The sequence below is a fragment of the Engystomops pustulosus genome, chromosome 4 (genome assembly GCF_040894005.1).
Source record: "Engystomops pustulosus chromosome 4, aEngPut4.maternal, whole genome shotgun sequence".
Taxonomy (NCBI): domain Eukaryota; kingdom Metazoa; phylum Chordata; class Amphibia; order Anura; family Leptodactylidae; genus Engystomops; species Engystomops pustulosus.
Window position 1 is genome coordinate 50,579,854 of NC_092414.1, and position 24,120 is coordinate 50,603,973.

A 24,120-nucleotide genomic window follows, 5' to 3' on the forward strand; every position below is an offset into this window, starting at 1 on the left:
TGGTAACATCAACCCAATCTGAGAATGTGCCATTAATGACTACCCTCTGTTTTCTATCACTAAGCCAATTACTTACCCAGATACACAGATTTTCTCCTATTCCCAGCAGTCTCATTTTATATACCAACCTTTTATGTGGCACGGTGTCAAATGCCTTTGAAAAGTCCAGATATACAACATTCACAGTGTCCCCCAAATCCAGTCTTGAACTTACCTCCTCGTAGAAACCAATTAGATTAGTCTGACAGGACCGATCTCTCATAAACCCATGCTGACGCTGGGTTATAAGGTTGTGCATAGTGAGATACTCCAGGATAGCATCTCTAATAAACCCCTCAAATATTTTCCCCACCACAGCAGTTAGACTTACGGGTCTGTAGTTTCCAGGATCGCTATTTGATCCTTTTTTGTATATTGGTACCACATTTGCTATGCACCATTCCTGTGGAACATAACCAGTCCTTAGTAAATCTTCAAATATTAAAAATAACGGTCTGTCTATCACCGTACATAATTCATGCAGAACCCGGGGGTGTATGCCATCTGGCCCAGGTGATTTATCTATCTTAGTGGTTGCGAGGCGGCGCCGTACCTCTTCCTGGGTTAAACTGTTGACATTATAAAAAGAATTTACATTATTCCTCATTGTGTCTTCCACCAGGGGATTTTCCTGGGTAAAGACAGTTGAAAAGGCGACATTCAGTAGATTGGCCCTTTCCTCATCTCCTTCCACCATGACCCCCATGTTATTTCTAAGGGGACCCACACTCTCTGTTTTTAATTTCTTATCATTTATATACTTGAAAAATAATTTGGGATTATTTTTGCTCTCCCTGGCAATATTTCTCTCAGTCTCTATTTTTGCGGCCTTTATCTGCTTTTTACAGGATTTCTTTTTCTCTCTATAATCCTGTAATGCCTCATCGCTACCTTCACGTTTTAGCACCTTAAACGCTTTATCTTTCTCGCTTATTGCTTTCCTTACAAGACTAGTTAGCCACATAGGCTTGTTCTTGTTCCTTTTATGCTTTTTCCCATAAGGTATGTGTTTCTCACAGGACTTTTTCAGAATATATGAGAAAAAGTCACTGCAGTTATTTCAGTAGAAGAATTACAGATTGTATTAAATAACTTTCATTCTGCAAGAAAAAAGTCGATCCAAATATAAGCTGAGGCCGCTAATTTTGACACAAAATACTTGGAAAACTTATTGACTCAAGTATAAGCCTAGGGTGTATCGGTTGCCTCCCCCAGTAATGAAATGCCCCATGCAGCCTCCCCTAGTAAAGAAATGAGCCATGCATCCCTCCCAGAATGATATGGACTGCAACAGACCCCCTAGTAATGAAATGCCCTGTAGCAGACACCCTAGTAGTGAAATGCCCTGCAGCCCCCCTCATAATGAAATGCCCTGCAGCCCCCCTCATAATGAAATGCCCTGCAGCCCCCCTCATAAGGAAATGCCCTGCAGCACCTCATTGTATAAAAAAAATAAGTTACATACTCACCTTCAGATGCTCCACGTGGCTCCACTTCATTCTCTGGATACATAGCGCATTTAGGAGCTCAGCCGACTGATGCGCAGTGGGGCACATGTATAAGTCTGGCTTTATCTGTCTAATTTTTGGGACTTTTCTTGGCTTTTCTGCTGGTCAAATGTACCTTAGTGGTTTTTCCTTATTGATGGGGCATCTGGTCTTTAGTGAATTAGTGACTTTTCCAAACAAATGTCTCCAAAAGTGGCAATCGGTTCCAAGCTGATTTTACAAAATCTGGTCAAAATCTAGTCATTATTCTGCCACTTTCTTTGCTCTAAAGAATGAAATGTAGTATCTACACCAGTTATTAGTTATTATTTTTATTAGTTACCATTTCCTATATACAGAGCGCTTTACAGCAACGTTAAAATGGGTTCTCTCAATCTAATCTGTTAACATTGGATACTGATGCTAAGTGATCTACAGTATTATAGGATATCCCAAATTCATAGTATAAGGTTAAATATCCTATGTTCTAAGTACTGTATAAAGCTCCGGCTTAAAGCTACAATACACTCATGTAAGAATAGCTGTCAAACAACTTATACAATGAAATTACAAATGATTTAATGTTTCAGATATGTCTACACTGGAATACTACATCTAAAAGCTGGAACCTTCATGCATTTTGTATCAATGTCAAACAAGACATAAAAGATTTAGATCCTCATACCAATACCCAGTCTAACCTACTAAAGAAAGTTCAAAGTTATGATTCTCTGTAGTATAGGAGAATAATTTCCTATTAATTTTCATTTGATAGGTTCTTTGGCATAACTTTACAGTGTCCATTTTGCCAATGTTTTGGAAGTTAGAAAGTCAATAGAATCTGGTCCTATTTGTTCATTCATTTCTGACTTTGGCTTAAAAACTTGTGGGGAATTGCTCTGGTAGTTGACTGGTAGCAGTGCAGAAAGCAGGGACACAAGCAGGTTTAAAGTCCAACTTAAGTGTTTATTCACACTTGCAAAACAGAACACAAATTCAGTCTTGGCTTAGGCACATGCAAATAAAACATTACAAAAGTAATTCCTGCCCGGCTAGGCGCTGTCTAATACATTTGGCGGACCCTAGCTATCCGGGTACCAGGCTGCCTGGCACCCGCTCTTGGCCAGCAGCAAGACAGGAGACCCTCAGTTATCTTTGCTGTGAGAATGCAATCTCGCTTTCAACTCTCCAGGTAGGGCCTCTCCTACTGCTTCTGGCCTGCAGACTAAATCAAGCCCTAATGAGGCCTGTGACCTGCACCTGTGGGCTATACAAAAGCCCAGGACCGAAGCCCGGGTGGAGTAGGAGTCCCACTACCAGCCTACCCCTACTCCATAATAAGCAGGCCCAGTGCGGACATTACAAATGTGTCTGTGTTAGCTAGGCCAACATGGACCAAACAGACTATTCCTGCTTATCATGTCTGCATTAACCCTTGGGTTACTGCAGACAAACCCAGGGCTTTTACCACCAGCATTTCATCTGCCTGTAAGACAGATAGTGGTTTTCCCACACAACACCTCTCACTTTCTCACAAACTGTATATGTCAATCCATCTCAAAAGGTGGATACATCTATCCTAAATTCCCAGCTGTTTTCTAAGAATTCTGAGATGAGTGAAGGACATTTCTAGCCTTTAGATATTTATGAGCCCAGAACTACACAGTACATAGATACAGTAGTGTATATAGATTGTGGTAGATTATTACAGCATAGCCCCCTTTTGCTAGATTTAGAAGCCACAGTGGATGGATCTGTAGTATCTCAAGCCCTGTTGCCAATGAGTGTGATATTAGTTTTGTATCTATAAGAACTCCATTTATATCAGGGAACACTCTATGGAAATAGATCTGTCATCTGAATAGTTACTATATCATTTCATGTTCTATATGTCATATTACAATGTCGTTAAAATAACAATATTTCATGCTTATATTTTTTAAAATTATCTATGAATCATGGGCTACCATTGAATGTATTATAGTATATAATTTTGTTATTCAAGTGAATATGTCTTCATATACTGAAAAAAAAACACTGCACCAAACCAATTTTTGCCTCAATTTTTTGAAACATTGCGACAAAATTACAAGAGGAAATAAATGACAGTATTGTTCAAACATGGAATTTAATACTGCGGTAAATTAGTCATTTTTACTATTTTGGGAAGCAGGAGATTTGTTCTTGATCCAAGGTAAAAATGTGTTGCAGCTTTTCTGTGTGTGTGTTTAGCAATGTAACTCATGATGATGGTTGTACAGTTCATTTAAGAATACCTAATTTATTGTAGTTTTTTGTAGTTAATCCATACATTTTTATAGCCAAATATGTAATTTACAGGAGAATGACAGTGGAGGTGTTGTGTATGTATACAGTAGTCACACTGTACATGGTTTCTATCTTATTTGACACAAGATAAAAATGTATACTTAAAAAGTACCCCAAACACAGCAGATTTTGTTGCATAAATTACTTATAAATAATTGGACTTCTTAATTGGACTATTTTCATATAAAGTGAGAGGTAGCTGCAGTATTGTTGCACATATATGCATTTGTTATACCAGATGGCAGTAAAACAAAACACATGGCAAGCTCGGGTGATAGACCTAACACTACCTTCCTTCTGCTGAATACATTTCTGAAGTGTGAAGTGACATTTAAAAGAAGAAATATGTCAAACATATTGATATTCTTCAACAGATATGATTGTTTTACACCTTCTTGATATATAACCTAACTGTAAGACTGGAATAAGAATAATGGGTCTCCTACAGTTTGTCTATGAGCTGTGTCTGGTACTACATATTGCTCAAGTGTATTGGGCCAAACTGCAATGGCGGGTGGAGTCAGATGGTGGGAATAATGGAAGACCTTTTTTACTTTATTTTATTGCTCCTAAAAATAAACCAATTGCCCTTTAGTTTGATGAACATTACTTTTCAGCCAAATAAATATATATGGGTGCAGTATATTTCCTCAAACTCCATCCAGATCTCCTGTGTTTAAACATACACTTTGTACTATTAAACCCCATTTATGGGCATATCTGACGGATGTACTTGGGATTAAAAATTCCGAATTGGTATTCAAATGTTAATATGCACTTATTGGACAGTGAAGTAACTGATTTAGGATTTAGACACAGCCAGCAAATGTTTCATATTTTCTGTATTTGTTTCATATTGATAGATCTCTGAAGGACTTCATAATAAAAAAAGTATTTTTTGCACTACACTTGGAAGGTGTTCATTAGCAAACTGTATTCTGCTCTGAGAATGCTGTGGGCAACACGTATTAAAAATGTATAATTTAGAACTACATTTTATTAACTATGTCATTCAATGGAAGATGTTTACAAATGTATAGAACAGTATTATTGTGTATTGTATTATTGTATACCTCTACCATATACAGGTGTATGTTTAGTGTATATATCAGAACTAGTTTTGCCAGGCCTGAACCGCAAAGTCAAGTTAATGAAAATGAGTTAGCAAAAATTTGAGGGCTTTACCAACAGTCGACGGCTTTACCAACAGTAGTACCACACCCATCTTGCTAAAGGCAACCTGTCAGTAAGGTCGGGGAAACTACACTACCAGTATGTCTTTATACTGCTGGAATTTAGGGTCCCAAACTTTTTACCTTACCTGTGTCAGTTGCCATGTTCCATAGATTCCAGGTGATAAAGAAAAGTGGGGGATTGGTGAGCCGAGGTTAATACTTGCTTCACTGTTCATGCTCTGAACATCGGGGGTGTGCAAAGTAAAAGGAGGTTGACTGACCTTTGCTTTGTCCAAGCGGCCTCCTATTGCCTTTACCAACTGAATTCTCTGGAACCCGGCTACAGACACAAGTAAGGGAACCCTAAATCCCAGCTTTATGAAGGCATGTTGGCAGTCTAGGGGCCTCAAACCTACTCACAGGTGAACACAACAATATTTGTACACTGAGCATACCTTATGTATATGCATTAAATGGTTAAACAATCTTCTGAACATGCAGGATTTTTAAAAAGATGTTAAAACAAATATTTTAATTCACTTTTTTATTATTATTTATCGCACTAGAGATAAGTGCAATATATGTGAAAATAACCCTCTTCATCTTTTTATGTGTAGTGGCTTGTCTATGTATGCCAAAAGTCTAGCGAATGCTGAGCTGTATTCTAAAGACTTACATAGAGTTCTTTTGGGAAGAAAATAAAATTCTGAATTACTTGTTTATTTGACCTTACCTTGGTTTGAATTCATAAATTAACAATTGTATAGTAATGTATTCATACTGTAGACATTACTTCCATATATTTAGCCATCAGCAAGCAGTATACAATGAACTTTGTGATTATAGACTATTAATTGCTTAAAAATAACTACTGACCTCCCAGTCCAGGTCTTAAGCGGTTATCGTAGCCATCTAGCAGACGATCAAGGATCCTTGTGAACACTGTGGTATTGTCTCTAATCTCATCCTGTGTGCTTTGTCCACAACTGAAATTACAGGACATTGAAAAAAATACATTATTAAGCATTGAGCTGAATACAATCCTGCCATCAGTAATTCTAAATCTACTTATCCTTACTTATGCTGATTCAGAGCCACAAAATCTCTTCTATTCAGCCAGATTGTCATTCCAAAGCAATTACTGCTAAAGATGGACCCCTAACTCACTCAGCTTTTTCCTATTTTTAATCAATGTATCACTCAATCCTTAATACTGTGAATCACATGGAAAGGAAATGATTGCTTGTCTAAATAAGGCGTATTTATACAGGATGATAAGATAACATGTGCCTGCCTTCTGGACTGTCTTCCATGATATAATATTTACAGTAGTTAGATATTTTCACACCATTGCCCGTTGGGAATTTGTTTAATAACTTTGAAGGTTAGGACGGCTATTGTGGGATATATGTTATGGATATTTTGTCTCGTTAAAATTATTCAAGAAAGAGTTAACATTTTTTATGGACATAACTCTGTTTCATATTCTGAAGCTATGCAGGATGGCATCTGTGTTGTTTTACTTCCAAGACAACAACATCTACAACACAGCCTTGAAGAGGGCCCATTGTGTTTCTCCTCCATACACTGTGTGGAAGACCGGCGACTGATGTAGATCAATATCACATGATGTTCATTATATCTCTGTATCTGCACATATGCGGAAACATGACCAAATTAGGATAAGCCAATCACAAACAAGCAGGGCTTCTCCCTCTTAGGCTAGATAAATACACTGTAGCTCAATAATAAACTAGAGAGGGAATCTTAGAGACAATGGCTGTGTCTGTGTGATTTTTTGCGTATGCATAAAATAATATTTATTTATAAATTAATACCCAATCTGGAGCAGAGATCATCACATTCAGAGTAGCACATAATGCCTCCATTTTTGGCCCTTAGAACAGCCGTGCGGCGCTGTTTCATATGAAGGGGGGTATTGTAAATCCCTCCTCCTCTGCAGCGTGTGGCCATATGCTCACCTGGTTAAGGCAGAGCGAGCATACATACAGTGTGCATGAAACCAAATGCTGTTTTATGAAAGTCTAAGGGCTCTTTTTTAATGGTGTTATTTTACAAATCCGTGATTCAGTGATTTTTACAGATGTCTTACTGCGCCCTTGTTTTCTTTTCTTTTTAAATCTATTTTTATTAAGTTTAAACATTTTCCAGACGGTAACAAAACATATGAAAAAAGCCAAATACTGTTGTTTGATATACAAGACAGAGTATGTTACATGGGTATAACTTCCACATTGGTAGACTGGTGACCTACAAACAGCACAATTGTTGTTATATGACACTAAGTACTCATGTATGAACAGTATAATAATAGAGAGTGGTTAAACAAGTATGCAAACAGAAGTCCCATGGGGGTGATCTCAGATCCCCCTAGCCAAGGGGACCAAGTTGTCATGAATATGGGATAGTTGCGATTTCTGAGGGCATAGATTTCCTCTAAACGACATAGTTGGGAATTTATATTTGCCCATTTTGAGGGTAATGTGGTGAATGTATATCTCCAGTGTGCACTACCCCCATACAGTAAAGAATACAGCCATACAGTGAGGAACACTACGGCCATACAGTGAAGAACACAGCCATACAGTGAGGAACACTACCGCCATACAGTGAGGAACAGTACCACCATACAGTGAGGAACACTACCCCCATCCAGTGAGGAACACTACCCCCATACAGTGAGGAACACTACCCCATACAGTGAGAGACACTACCGCCATACAGTGAAGAATACAGCCATACAGTGAGGAACACTACCGCCATACAGTGAAGAATACAGCCATACAGTGAGGAACACTACCGCCATACAGTGAGGACACTACCCTCATACAGTGAGGACACTACCCTCATACAGTGAGGAACACTACACCATACAGTGAGGAACACTACCGCCATGCAGTGAAGAACACCACCGCCATACATTGAGGAACACTACCGCCTACGATGATGAACACTACCGCCACACAGAGAGGAACAGTACCACCACACAGTGAAGGACACTACCATCACACAGTAAGGAATACAGCCATACAGTGAGGAACACTACCGCCATGCAGTGAAGAATACAGCCATACAGTGAGGAATACTATCACCATACAGTGAGGAACACTACCCCCATACAGTGAGGAATAATACCACTATACAGTGAGGAACACTACGGCCATACAGTGAAGAACACAGCCATACAGTGAGGAACACTACCCCCATACAGTAAGGAACACTACCCCCATACAGTGAAGAATACAGCCATACAGTGAGGAACACTACCCCATACAGTGAGGAACACGACCCCCATACAGTGAGGAATAATACCACAATACAGTGAGGAACACTATGGCCATACCGTGAAGAACACAGCCATACAGTGAGGAACACTACCCCCATACAGTGAGGAATACTACACCCATATAGTGAAGAATACAGCCATGCAGTGAGGAACACTACCTCTATACAATGAAAAATACAGCCATACAGTGAGGAATACTATCGCCATACAGTGAGGAACACTACCCCCATCAGATGTAGTAGATCTCCAATCGCCAAAGGATGGGGCATTTCTGCTAGACTGTGCCACATTTTGTCCTGAGCTTTAGTCAGGATATTTAAGGAGTTAATCATAGAAGGGTTTTTGAAGGTGGGGTGTAGATGCTGTGTGAAAGAGTTTCTGACTCCTCTACTGATACATACAGTTTGGTGAAGGTTTTTTATGCCAGTCTATTACTTCATGAAGTTGGATAGCTTTGTAGTAGGTGTGAATATCCGGAAAGTCAATACCCCCTAAATGCTTGGACCTGATCATATTGTGGTAGAGTATTCTGTGTTCTGACCCTTTCCAGACATATTTTTAATCAAGATTCGCCTGACATTGTGAAAGAAGGGAGGTATCTAGCTATTGTTTTCAAAGGGTATTTTCACCAAGGATCCGTTGTCCGTGGAAAAAAAATGTAAACTGGTCCATTGTTTTTATTGATGCAGATCACAGAAGGCAACCAAGGTCTGTGGATCCACAAAATAAAATTGATTACAGGTCTGTTTTTTGACTGACGAGACTGAGAAGCCAGTTATTATGTTTTCTAAAAATGTTAAACCTTCAGGGGTTTTTTTGGATGCAGAGAAAAAAATTGAAGCAAAACAGAAACAAAATGGAAACAGGGCGCAAAGGATGTGCAGAGGACATGCTATACACACGCCAATGTGTATCCCATGTGTGCAGAACTGGATTAATCTTGTAATATTACTTCTCCTAAGTTGTGCAAGTCATACCTATTTTACAAATACTATACAACATAAAATGATGTCCAATCAATGTCAAATTGAAAGAATGTTGAATTGTTCTTATACATCGGTGCCATACAATCCCCTGCATTTGTTATCACTCTCTACCTGAATACTTTGTACAGTGTATACAAAGCCCAAATAATACTCTGGACACTGATAAGAACTATAGGCATAGTAAATGGAATGGACGCAAAGTTAACGACTGCAGGGCAGGTAACACTTTGTACTGGTTGATAGGATTTGCTTTAAAATTGCATGTTCAGCTCATGTTTCTGTTATGCAATAATATTACATTGATTATGAATAAAAACAAAATTAGAACACATCAAAGTAACTACAGAACTAAACAAATTTTTTTATTTGTGACAGAACTGTAATAATTAAGATTTTAACATAAAACAGAACTCTGAATTTTTAAAAGAAAAATTTTCCAAGTACGTTTATCATAGAAAATTATTTACATTCAGCTATGTTAGATCCATTCTACAAAACAGTAGTATGACAGTCTCACATCTATTGCATGTCATCAGTAGGCATAAGATTCTTTAGCTCCAATCACACATGAACACAAACTGGGGAATATTTATCAGGACTTGTACAGCAGTTTCCAGGTACAAATTTCCTGAAATAATCACAAATCTGCCAGGAATTGTGCCTCTCAGGCTTGAGAAAGGCTCCTGATTCAGGGGCTGAAACGTAGCACTCTTGGAATAAAGTAATTCAGTGTTTTTCATAAATTTTGGTATGCCACCGACATTGGATTATATTACTGAAGGACCTAACAAACCCAGAGGTAGAGCACCCATTCCCTTCAAACTGGTGCAGCATATATGCATAATATATATATATATATATATATATATACACACACACATATACTGTATATACTCGAGTATAAGCCGACCCAAGTATAAGCCGAGGCCCCTAATTTTAACACAAAAACCTGGGAAAACCTATTGAATAGAGTATAAGCCGAGGGTTTGAAATGCATTGGTCACAGCCTCACCAGTATATCCCCCAGCCCATATCCCCAAGTATATAGCCAGCCCCCTGCCCCAGTATATAGCCAGCAACTGGGAAGCCAGAAAGGTGAGTTTTGATATTTTTTTTTACTCAAGTATAAGTTTGTGCTGAAAAAACTAAGCTTATACTCGAGCATATATATATATATATATATATATATATATATATATATATACACACAGAGTTCACCTACTTATTATACTCTTTCACCTATACTTATACCTTGATAGCAATGAGATTAGTAAGAAACTGTAAATGCAATAAAACTGTGAAAACGGAGATATCACAATTTATATCAACCAATAGTTAATGTTCATAGCATACATGACATTTGAAATTAAGAGTTTGAGATGGAAGTTATGACTATTAATTCGTCACATGGTCAAAAACATCAACTCCTTGCATAAGACATATAATCATGTAGATTGAATATACATGATTCTCTATGTTCATATAAATATGCAATTAGGTCACTCACAATTTGCATAATCACAAAATGATTGATTACACAGTATTCACCTTGAAAACAAATGGCAAGAATAGGGAAAATGTAAAAAAATACCGTACTTATAAGAATCATGTAAGTGTTATAAATTGGTCCCAGCTAATGTAATTTATATAAAGCAATAAAGGGGCACTTAGACAAGTAGCCTGCTATAGTGAAGTTGAGAAGTTGAGTGTTTTTTTCAGTTGCACTTTTATTGTATTGCTTTACATCTTATTTTAAGTCCAATTTCACATTCCTGGGAGACCAGAGCAAGGAGAAAAGAATACTTATATTGTTCCTGTTCCCCCTACAAGCAGCGTCTGTTGCTTTCAATGGTCAGAGTCAAAAGTACAACAATGTTCAGTGATAAGATTCATTCTTGAAGTGTCTACCCTTTATCAAACATAGTAGCCTCCAAATTGGGCTGTTTTTCTAATCAACCTCAGCATTAGAGTCTGGGCCCACCGGAGGATTCTCTAGTGGGCCAGTCCAACACTCCAGTGACCACAGATGCCAGTTACTGGCTGCTCATGTCAGCATATCCAGTCCAGCTGGGAATGTAAATTTTGGGCCAATACATTGTGACCAGTGCTTTTACCTGATCAATTGGCACCTGAGGCAAAAATAATTATTCAGAGGTTCTGACTTTTTAAAAATGTAGACATATTCTTAAAAATAAGGAACCAAATGACTGCTGTTGTTGAGCTCCCTCAGCATGCTTTTTACCAGGAATGCAAATTAATTAAAGAACATTGTCATGGGGTCTCATTTCTGGGTTCAGAAACTATTCTGGGTTACGAATTAACTGGTCCAAATCTGCGCTGTTGCCGTTGTCCCCCACAGGCTGTTCTCAGATGAAGGATGGAGACATTCCCGTTGTGGATACATTCAAATTAGAGATGAGCGAGCACTAAAATGCTCGGGTACTCGTTATTCGAGACGAACTTTTCCCGATGCTCGAGTGCTCGTTTCGAGTAACGAGCCCCATTGAAGTCAATGGGAGACTCGAGCATTTTTCAAGGGGACCAAGGCTCTGCACAGGGAAGCTTGGCCAAACACCTGGGAACCTCAGAAAGGGATGGAAACACCACGGAAATGGACAGGAAACAGCAGGGGCAGCATGCATGGATGCCTCTGAGGCTGCTTAATCGCACCATTATGCCAAAATTATGGGCAACAGCATGGCCATGACAGAGTGACAGAATGAAGCTAGATAGCATCTAAAACATCCAATAATTGACCCTGACACTATAGGGGACGGCATGCAGAGGCAGCGGCAGCAGCGGAAGGCTAGAGAGTGGCATGGCGACATACCCTAAATGGACTCAGGCTTCAAACCAATGGGTAGCAGAGAGGAACCAAAGAAGGTGAGCAAGAAGCGCTCAAATAATATTGGTACATGATAAAAGTTTGCCAGTATATTTTGTGGATTACACAGCAGGGTGGCGACAAAGTTAACATGGAAGCCATGAAAACAATCCAAAATTCTGCCTGACACAGCTCGTTTGATAAGGGGACGATGTATGGAGGCAGTGAACTAGTAGTAGATTAAAGGTACTGCAGTTAAAACTATGTTAGTTGGTTCTTGGCATGGAGCTGGCGCTCCGCTGCCAGGCGAGCTTTCGCCAATCCAAGCCCCTGTCTCTAGGCTACTCCCCAAACAGCACTTCTAAGAACCTTTCGGATAAGATCAAGTGTAGTAGCGTTCTTATAAGTTTGGGATATGGCGGGTGAGGGGAATGTAAACATCTGCGCAAGAAGCGCTGAAATAATATCCGTAAATGAAAAAAGTTTTCCAGTATATTTTGTGGCTTACACAGCAGGGTGGCGACAAAGTTAACAAGTTTGATGTGGAATGCCCTGCAATAGCTCTTGGGCGGTGTGCCTTTTATCACCTAGGCTCAGCAGTTTGAGCACCGCCTGCTGTCGCTTAGCAACGGCACTGCTGCTGTGCCTAGAGCTACCGACTGATGGCGCCATGCCCACGGATGGTAATTCGGAGGAGGAGGAGGTGGAGGAGGGGTGGGAGGATTTGGAGGTATAGTAGGCCTTTGAGACCTGGACCGAGGTAGGCCCCGCAATCCTCTGCGTCGGCAGTATATGACCAGCCCCAGGGTCAGACTCGGTCCCAGCCTGCACCAAGTTAAGTGTAGTAGCGTTCTTATAAGTTTGGGATATGGCGGGTGAGGGGAATGTAAACAGATGCGCAAGAAGCGCATGATGCGCATGGAGCTGGCGCTCCGCTGCTAGGCGAGCTTTCGCCAATCCAAGCCCCTGTCTCTAGGCTACTCCCCAAACAGCACTTCTAAGAACCTTTTGTATAAGATCAAGTGTAGTAGCGTTCTTATAAGTTTAGGATATGGCGGGTGAGGGGAATGTAAACAGATGCGCAAGAAGCGCATGATGCGCATGGAGCTGGCGCTCCGCTGCTAGACGAGCTTTCGCCAATCCAAGCCCCTGTCTCTAGGCTACTCCCCAAACAGCACTTCTAAGAACCTTTTGTATAAGATCAAGTGTAGTAGCGTTCTTATAAGTTTAGGATATGGCGGGTGAGGGGAATGTAAACAGATGCGCAAGAAGCGCTGAAATAATATCCGTAAATGGTAAAAGTTTGCCAGTGTATTTTGTGGATAACACAGCAGGGTGGCGACAAAGTTAACAACTTTGATGTGGAATCCATGAAAACAACCCAAATTTCGGCCTGACAAACCTCGTTTGATAAAGGGACGATGTATGGAGGCAGCTATATGGACGACTTTTGGAGGTAGCAATGGAGACAACGTGTGGAGGCTGCTATGGAGACAATTCAATTTGGATAGTGCCTGTATGTGGCAGTCCAAAAAATTTTTCAAACCAGAGGAGCAGGTAGGTGGCCCTCCAGAAAAATGGAATAGATTGAGTGCCTGTATGTGGCAGTCCAAAAAATTTTTCAAACCAGAGGAGCAGGTAGGTGGCCCTCCAGAAAAATGGAATAGTTTGAGTGCCTGTATGTGGCAGTCCAAAAAAGTTTTTAAACCAGAGGAGCAGGTAGGTGGCCCTCCAGAAAAATGGAATAGATTGAGTGCCTGTATGTGGCAGTCCAAAAAATTTTTCAAACCAGAGGAGCAGGTAGGTGGCCCTCCAGAAAAATGGAATAGATTGAGTGCCTGTATGTGGCAGTCCCAAAAAATTGTTTAAAACAGAGGACCGGAAAGGTGGCCCTCCAGAAAAATTGAATAGATTGAGTGCCTGTATGTGGCACTCCCAAAAATTGTTTAAAACAGAGGACCGTGTCGGTGGCCCTCCAGAAAAATTAAATGCATAAAGTACTATACCTAGAGCCAGTGGGCCCTGTCAAAAAACAGCCAGTTTCCTCTGCTTTACTGTAGAAAGAGGAGGAGAAGGAGGAAAATGAGGAGGAGGAGGAGTGGATAAATTATTCAGGTTGAGCTTCCTTCACCTGCTGGAGATTTGAAATTAGGAGAAATCCATGCTTTATTCATCTTGATAAGCGTCAGCCTGTCAGCGCTGTCAGTCGACAGGCGTGTACGCTTATCGGTGATGATGCCACCAGCTGCACTGAAAACCCGCTCTGACAAGACGCTAGCGGCAGGGCAGGCAAGAACCTCCAAGGCGTAGAGCGCCAGTTCATGCCACATGTCCAGCTTTGAAACCCAGTAGTTGTAGGGAGCTGTGTGATCATTTAGGACGATGGTATGGTCAGCTACGTACTCCCTCACCATCTTTCTGTAAAGATCAGCCCTACTCTGCCGAGACTGGGGACAGGTGACAGTGTCTTGCTGGGGTGACATAAAGCTGGCAAAAGCCTTGTAAAGCGTACCCTTGCCAGTGCTGGACAAGCTGCCTGCTCGCCTACTCTCCCTCGCTACTTGTTCCGCAGAACTACGCACTCTGCCGCTAGCGCTGTCAGAAGGGAAATACTGTTTCAGCTTGTGCACCAGGGCCTGCTGGTATTCATGCATTCTCACACTCCTTTCCTCTCCAGGGATGAGAGTGGAAAGATTTTGCTTGTACCGTGGGTCCAGGAGAGTGAACACCCAGTAATCGATGCTGGAATAAATTCTTTGAACGCGAGGGTCACGGGATAGGCAGCCTAGCATGAAATCTGCCATATGCGCCAGAGTACCAACGCGTAAGAATTCACTCCCCTCACTGGCCTGACTGTCCATTTCCTCCTCCTCCAACTCCTCCAACTCCTCTTCTTCTGCCCATACACGCTCAACAGTGTAGGACTCAACAATGGTCCCCTCTTGTGTCTCGCCAACATTCTCCTCCTCTTCCTCCTCATCCTCCTCCACCTCCACCTCCTCCGATATGCGCTGAGAAACAGACCTAAGGGTGCTTTGGCTATCAACAAGGGAATCTTCTTCCCCTGTCTCTTGTGAGGAGCGCAAAGCTTCCGACTTCATGCTGACCAGAGAGTTTTTCAACAGGCCAAGCAGCGGGATGGTGAGGCTGATGATGGCGGCATCGCCACTGACCATCTGTGTTGACTCCTCAAAGTTACTCAGCACCTGACAGATATCAGACATCCACGTCCACTCCTCATTGTAGACTTGAGGAAGCTGACTGACCTGACTACCAGTTCTGGTGGAAGTTGACATCTGGCAGTCTACAATCGCTCGGCGCTGCTGGTAAACTCTGGATAACATGGTCAGTGTTGAATTCCACCTCGTGGGCACGTCGCACAACAGTCGGTGAGCGGGCAGTTGGAGGCGGCGCTGCGCTGCCCTGAGAGTGGCAGCATCTGTGCTGGACTTCCTGAAATGCGCACAGATGCGGCGCACCTTCGTGAGCAAATCAGACAGATTGGGGTATGTCTTGAGGAAACGCTGAACTATCAGATTTAACACATGGGCCAGGCATGGCACATGTGTCAGTCTGCCGAGTTGCAGAGCCGCCACCAGGTTACGGCCGTTGTCACACACAACCATGCCTGGCTTCAGGTTCAGCGGTGCCAGCCACAGATCAGTCTGCGCCGTGATGCCCTGTAATAGTTCGTGGGCGGTGTGCCTTTTATCGCCTAGGCTCAGCAGTTTGAGCACCGCCTGCTGTCGCTTAGCGACGGCACTGCTGCTGTGCCTAGAGCTACCGACTGATGGCGCCATGCCCACGGATGGTCGTTCGGAGGAGGAGGTGGAGGAGGGGTGGGAGGAGGAGGAGGCATAGTAGGCCTCAAACACCTGGACCGAGGTAGGCCCCGCAATCCTCGGCGTCGGCAGTATATGACCAGCCGCAGGGTCACACTCGGTCCCAGCCTCCACCAAGTTAACCCAATGTGCCGTCAGAGATATATAGTGGCCCTGCCCGGCAGCACTCGTCCACGTGTCCGTGGTCAGGTGGACCTTGTCAGAAACGGCGTTGGTCAGGGCACGGATTATGTTGTCTGACACGTGCTGGTGCAGGGCTGGGACGGCACATCGGGAAAAGTAGTGGCGGCTGGGGACCGAATACCGAGGGGCGGACGCCGCCATGAGGCTGCGAAAGGCCTCGGTCTCTACTAGCCTATAGGGCAGCATCTCCAGGCTTAGCAATCTGGAGATGTGCACATTAAGGGCTTGGGCGTGCGGGTGGGTTGCACTATATTTGCGTTTCCGCTCCAGCGTCTGGGGTATGGAGAGCTGAACGCTGGTGGATGCTGTGGAGGATCGTGGAGGTGACGATGGGGTTTTTGTGGCAGGGTCCTGGGCAGGGGGCTGACTATCAGCTGACACAGGGGAAGGAGCAGTGGTGTGCACGGCCGGAGGTGAACGCGCTTGTTGCCACTGAGTGGGGTGTTTAGCATTCATATGCCTGCGCATACTGGTGGTAGTTAAGCAAGTAGTGGTGGAACCCCTGCTGATCCTGGTTTGGCAAATGTGGCACACCACAGTCCGTCGGTCATCCGGTGTTTCCTTAAAGAACCTCCAGACTTCTGAAAATCTAGCCCTCGCCGCAGGAGCCCTCGCCACGGGAGCTTCACTAGTTGACACATTTGGCGCTGATGCACCAGCTCTGTCCCTGCCTCTCCGTCTGGCCCCACCACTGCCTCTTCCAACCTGTTCTGGTCGAGGACTCTCCTCCGTCTCAGAAGCACTGTGTTCACCCGGCCTCTCAACCCAGCTTGGGTCTGTCACCTCATCATCCTCCGATCCCTCAGTCTGCTCCCCCCTCGGACTTCCTGCCCTGACAACAACTTCCCCACTGTCTGACAACCGTGTCTCCTCATCGTCGGACACCTCTTTACACACTTCTTCCACTACGTCAACAAGGTCATCATCACCCACAGACTGCGACTGGTGGAAAACCTGGGCATCGGAAAATTGCTCATCAGCAACCGGACAAGTGGTTTGTGACTGTGGGAAGGGTCCAGAAAACAGTTCCTCAGAGTATGCCGGTTCAAATGGCAAATTTTGCTGGGAGGGGGCAGACTGGGGGGGAGGAGGCTGAGGTGCAGGAGCTGGAGGAGTGCCGATTTCGGTGACATGGGTGGACTGCGTGGAAGACTGACTGGTGGACAAATTGCTCGAAGCATTGTCGGCAATCCACGACATCACCTGTTCGCACTGTTCTGGCCTCAACAGTGCTCTACCACGATTCCCAGTAACTTCAGACATGAACCTAGGGAGTGTAGCTCTGCGGCGTTCCCCTGCTCCCTCATAAGCAGGTGGTGTCTCACCCCGCCCAGGACCACGGCCTCTGACCCCTGCAGTAGTTGGACGCCCACGTCCCCGCCCTCGTCCTCTACCCCTAGCCCTCGGGTTAAACATTTTGAAAATGAGAGTTATAACTTGTATTTTTTTTTAACTTTTTTTTTGTTTTTGTTTTTTTTTTGTGTTTTTTAGTTTTTAAAACCAAACGATGCTATCCTATTGCTATGGCTATTTTCTAGCCAAGTATTACAGCACACTACTATGCCAGATGAGATGACGCTGAGTTATGAAAAAAATAAACGTAAAATAAAAAAGGAAATGGCAGACTGTGCCTAATTGAAATACAACCCCGGGCCCTAATAAATTTTCCCACTTCGGTCTTTGCGATGGATATGTGCGTCACTAAAACACAGTGGTCGCAAGTCTGACTCCAAATTGCTCCCAATTTGATAGTAGATGCACTGCAGCAAGTACAGCCACCAGCAGATCAACCAGAAATCAAATATATATAACGCTACTGTAGGCGTAATTAAGACGTTTGTATTCTCCTATGGCTATTTTCTAGCCAAGTATTACAGCACACTACTATGCCAGATGAGATGACGCTGAGTTATGAAAAAAATAAACGTAAAATAAAAAAGGAAATGGCAGACTGTGCCTAATTGAAATACAACCCCGGGCCCTAATAAATTTTCCCACTTCGGTCTTTGCGATGGATATGTGCGTCACTAAAACACAGTGGTCGCAAGTCTGACTCCAAATTGCTCCCAATTTGATAGTAGATGCACTGCAGCAAGTACAGCCACCAGCAGATCAACCAGAAATCAAATATATATAACGCTACTGTAGGCGTAATTAAGACGTTTGTATTCTCCTATGGCTATTTTCTAGCCAAGTATTACAGCACACTACTATGCCAGATGAGATGACGCTGAGTTATGAAAAAAATAAACGTAAAATAAAAAAGGAAATGGCAGACTGTGCCTAATTGAAATACAACCCCGGGCCCTAATAAATTTTCCCACTTCGGTCTTTGCGATGGATATGTGCGTCACTAAAACACAGTGGTCGCAAGTCTGACTCCAAATTGCTCCCAATTTGATAGTAGATGCACTGCAGCAAGTACAGCCACCAGCAGATCAACCAGAAATCAAATATATATAACGCTACTGTAGGCGTAAGTAAGCCGTTTGTATTCTCCTATGGCTATTTTCTAGCCAAGTATTACAGCACACTACTATGCCAGATGAGATGACGCTGAGTTATGAAAAAAATAAACGTAAAATAAAAAGAAACTGGCAGACTGTGCCTAATTGAAATACAACCCCGGGCCCTAATAAATTTTCCCACTTCGGTCTTTGCGATGGATATGTGCGTCACTAAAACACAGTGGTCGCAAGTCTGACTCCAAATTGCTCCCAATTTGATAGTAGATGCACTGCAGCAAGTACAGCCACCAGCAGATCAACCAGAAATCAAATATATATAACGCTACTGTAGGCGTAATTAAGACGTTTGTATTCTCCTATGGCTATTTTCTAGCCAAGTATTACAGCACACTACTATGCCAGATGAGATGACGCTGAGTTATGAAAAAAATAAACGTAAAATAAAAAGAAACTGGCAGACTGTGCCTAATTCTACTCAAACCCCTAATAAATTTTCCCACTTTGGTGTTTGAGGTGGATATGTGTGTCACTAAGAGCTAAACACAACGGTAGCAAGTCCCCCTGCTAATTCCTCACAATATGGTACTAGCTGCAAATAAAAAAAAAAAAAATATATAACGTTATTGTAGCCCTAAGAAGGGCTGTTGGGTTCTTTTAGAATCACTCCTGCCTAACAGTAAGCTAATAGAACACCCTAACGCTTTCCCTGAGCAGCAGCAGCTCTCTCCCTAGCGGCATCCAGACAGAGAATGATCCGAGCAGCGCGGGCAGCGGCTAGTCTATCCCAGGGTCACCTGATCTGGCCAGCCAACCACTGCTATCTACGTGTAAGGGTACCACGTCATGCTGGGTGGAGTGCAGAGTCTCCTGGCTTGTGATTGGCTCTGTTTCTGGCCGCCAAAAAGCAAAACGGCGGGAGCTGCCATTTTCTCGAGCGGGCGAAATACTCGTCCGAGCAACGAGCAGTTACGAGTACGCTAATGCTCGATCGAGCATCAAGCTCGGACGAGTATGTTCGCTCATCTCTAATTCAAATATCTGGGCCTATGGATATCTAGGAAGGTTTATTGATATGAATTTGGCTTCCCTGTTGATTAAAATTCTCCAAAGGATTCAGGTATGGAATAAGTTACCCATTTCAGCTTTGGGGCATGCTAATTTGATAAAGATGATATTGTTGCCTGACCTGTTGTATGTTCTACACAGTTCACCAGTCTGGATCCCAAAGTTATGGTTTAGAAAATTGCACAGTTTGTTTCGGGATCTTCTATGGAGAAGAGGGGTCCCCAGGATTCGGTTGGAGCAATTGCAGCCACCTAAAGATAAGGGGGGGTTGGCCATCCCAAATGTATGGGCATACTTTTTGGCAGCAAAATGCCAGCAATTTGGTGGTTGAGCACTACCGGAGGAGGGAACATGGTGTCCAAGGGTTTTGAAGCATTTTGGTGGGCGACTGTCACCGGCTGCGGCTCTGGAAGCTGGGGTCTTGGGAAGGTTGACTAGGCACTGTCCCACTTTTGCACTCATACAAAAGGTCTGGGGTATATATAGAAAGTTGTTGACGGTAGGGCCTCAGCACACTCCATAATGCTTATTTAGGATAGGTATATATGCTGGAAGTTATGCAGGTGTGGCATAGGGAAGGTGTGTGGTGTTTGAAGCAGCTTTTTTTTATGACAATGTTCTGAAATACTTTCAAGCATTGAGATATGAATTTGACAAACCACAGTGTTTTTCCAATACTTGCAAAAATCGGACGCCGCTGGTGTTTAGATGGATGGGGCTACTTGGAGATGCATGTTTCCCAAGGTGTGGGGCGGATGAGACAGATGTGATGCACATGTTTTGGTCTTGTCCTCTCTTGTCAAGGCTATGGGAGGATGTGCTCAGACTTATTTATGAGGTATTTGAGGTGCAGGCCCCAAGTGAACACAAGTTGTGTGTGCTTGGCTGTGTAGGTCAGCTTGGATGTGCCTCAGAAGGAACAGTTATCGGTGGCAAAAAATTCTATATCAAACACGAAAATCTATTGCTCACCAGTGGCTGGATGCCTCCCCTCCAGATATAGGTAAAGTAAAGGGTATGTTGAACAATACTATCCGTATGGAACTGAGAGTGTATGTCAAAAGAAAGGCAGTGGCTAAGTTTCAGAAACAATGGAAGAAATGGGTAGACTGTCAAGGGATAGCATGCTGATCCCGTTCTGCCCATCCTGACCTCCTGCCTGCTCCAGACTATGAGATTGCCTGCAATTCCTGTACCTCGACTTTGGCTGCCACAGCACTAGTCACGCTGATGGAACGACCTGGTGGTACCACGCCACAGCAAGACCATCCTGCTTTGCAGCGGGCTCCGGTGAAGACAGGGTGCCACTTAGATTCCGGTCCTAGGTGTTGGCTTGTGTCATCGTTCACGGTGGTTCAGAGGATCCACTTCCTCCGATCCTGATATTAAGATCCGGCCATGGATCCTGCTGAGGTTCCGCTACCTATTCAGCTGATCTTACCACCATCATGGCTCAGCAGTCCCAGCAGATTGGCGCAAAAGGTGAATATTTAGGACAAGTCACCAACATGTTGCAGTAATTGATGGCAACCATGCCACAGCGTCAATCTCCTGCGGCTCCTCCTGCTGTTCTGGTTAGCCTGCCTGCTTCTGAACCTAGGCTACGTTTATCTTATGATGAAGGACCTCAAGCTGTGCAGGGGCTCCCTGTACATTGAACTCATGCCATCTAAATTTGTCACGGAGCGACATTTATTATCAGTCTCTTCTCTGGGAAGGTCCTGGCCTGCACTACCCCTCTTTGGGACTGAGAAGACATGGTCCAGGGGAACTCTTCCATGACAGAATATCCTGTCTAGTTCTGTACTCTGGCCTCGGAACTCTCCTGGAACGATGAAGCCCTGTCCGCAAGTTAAGGATGCATTGGCTGCTTGTGACCTGCCATCTACCCAGAGAGGTCTAATTACCATAGCCACTTGGATTGACATGCGGTTTATGGAGCGTACCAAGGAGTTACGTCATGAGCAACCCCAAGTCCATCCAAGATGTCTACCTCACCTGGCTCCTGCTTTCCAAAGGGCGCTCCAGCCTCTGGCTGTACCGTCTGCAGAGGAGCCTATGCAAGTGGACAGAGCCAGACTCTCCTCCCAGGAGCATTCCGAAAGACCTCGGGGGAAGCTCTGCCTGTATTGAGCCAGTCCAAAGCACTTCATTGGGTTGTGTCATGTCTAGAGATGGGCGGATTTAAGTAAATGTGATTCGACCCGGTTCGCCGAATTTCCTGAGAAAATTCGATTTGAACCGAATCGAATCATAACGAATCATGGCATGTGATGTAACGGTATGTCACAAGCCGGGTGCGGGTGCATAGAGAGGGCTCATGGGCTGAGCCCTCTCCATAGCCAGTAAGTCTTTGCTACATATTGCGGGTGTTAACCCACGGATTAGCTATCACCACATCCAAAAATGCCTGATCTATCAAAAAATAATAAAGATTTTTCAGTGCGTTTATGGCACTTTTTTGCCATTTTGAAAAATAGAAAAATTTCAATAAAAAGTGTTAAAAAGATTGTACAATCTTTACAATGATAGCAATGAAAACGTCATCAAAAGTTAAAAAAAATGCACCACCCACAGCTCCGTAAACCAAGGTATAAAAAGTTATTAGCGCCCGAGGATGGCAAAATAATTTTTTTTGTATAGGAGGTTTTAATTTTTGTAAATGTATGAAAACATTATAAAAACTATATACATTTGTTATCCACATAATAGCACCGACCAAAAGAATAAAGGAGACATGTCATTTGGGGTGCACTGTGAAAGGCGTAAAATCCAAACCCACAAGAAAATGGCTCAAATGTCTTTTTTCACCAGTTTCACTGCATTTGCAATCTTTTCCCCAATTCCCAGCACATGGCATGGAATATTAAATACCGTTTCTAAGAAGTGCAATTTGTTTTGCAGCAAACAAGCCCTCACACAGCTCTTTACATGCAAAATCTAAAAAATGATATGGAATTTTGATGAAGGGGAATGAAAATGCAAAAATGAAAAAGGGCTTGGTTAAGGGGTTAATAAATAAACCCATCATTGTTAATATACATGGTATGTTGGCAAACTGAGGAGTTTGTGATAACTTTTTAAAATATTGCTTTTATTTTCGTTATCACATTTTAGCATTTTAATAAGTCATTTCGCAATTTTTTATAAAAGATAGAAGTTATTTTTAAACAGTAAAAATTTAATAAATGAAATTTTAATAAAGCATTATTGAATTATGTTGCTTATTATATATATACAATTAACCATGTTGTAGATTAAAATTAGTTAATTTACTTTTTTACTATTTTAATGTTCTTTTTTTACCGTAGAAGAACATAATGAATTTAAGCCACATGAGTAAAAATACATATTAAAACCAAATGTTCTTTCTAAAAATGAAACCATTTAAAAAGCTTTTATTTGTACCATGATAATTCTTAAAAAGTTCATAATTATATATTTCTTTTGGTTCAAACTATAAAATTACTCTGTGAGACACTTTAAGTTAAAAAAATAGCACTTTATATGACAAGATGTCTGCTGCATAAAGAACGCAGAGATAGTACTTACATTAAGACCATGGAGCCTAAAGGAGCTAACATGATCCCATAAAATAAATGAATAATAAAAATAAAACAACATCAGTTTTTTGCATGGTACATTCTGCTTGTCCATTAAGAATCTTTTTTGTTTTTTTTTTATCTTCAGGATATTTGTGGTCAGTTATAGTGGTCAGTTTTATTTGATTAGTGAAACTATCTAGTTAAAGTCTCACATTTCATGAAAAAAAAATGTTTTGATATGTAAAACTTTTCCAAGGGTATCACTATTTAAAGAGGTGCATAACAGCACTGCAAAAAATTATGTGGATATTCAGGCATCAATGATTGAACGGGTTAAGAACACTAAAAAGTCTGCCACCAAAATATTAACACCAAAAATTCTTGAGTTTGTCTTTAAGTGGTTTGCCCATGAAAGAGAGTTCTCAAAATAAAACCCCCTAGTTATTTTTACACAATCATTTTTAACCCTTTACTTTACAATTTTACTCTTTTACAGTTTAATTAATGTTTTAGCTCTTATCACTCAGTAGTGGTCAGTGTAAGATTCCAGAGTGTGGGTTGGGAATCTCTAAGAAAAAACATTATAATCCCTGTGTGCTGACAATGTGCTTAGATTACCAGGGTTTATCTATACGTTCATTTAGCTTCTGGACATTCACTAGTAAATGATACATAGAAAAAGAGAGATGAGATAGGTCGGAGATAATGAGATCCATGAGATGTATAAATCACACAATGACAATCGGTTAAATTAACTATAACACACACTGTCAGCTGTGCTACATTCCTCCTTCCCCTCTTCTAAAACCCTTATCTTGCCTGTAGCTTGTAGAGTAAGTCTGTGCATGCTACTGCTTGCTGGCAGGAAGTT

At 42.3% G+C, this 24,120-nt stretch overlaps 1 protein-coding gene across 1 annotated transcript in view; it reads right to left on the minus strand.

Annotated features, from left to right (window-relative positions):
* GABRA1 (gamma-aminobutyric acid type A receptor subunit alpha1) overlaps positions 1-24,120 on the minus strand; it is a 95,407-nt gene that overhangs the window by 45,795 nt on the left and 25,492 nt on the right. The window contains exon 3 of the mRNA XM_072145894.1: positions 5,906-6,015. Coding sequence (XP_072001995.1) covers positions 5,906-6,015 — 110 coding nt within the window. The remainder of the gene's footprint in view (positions 1-5,905; positions 6,016-24,120) is intronic.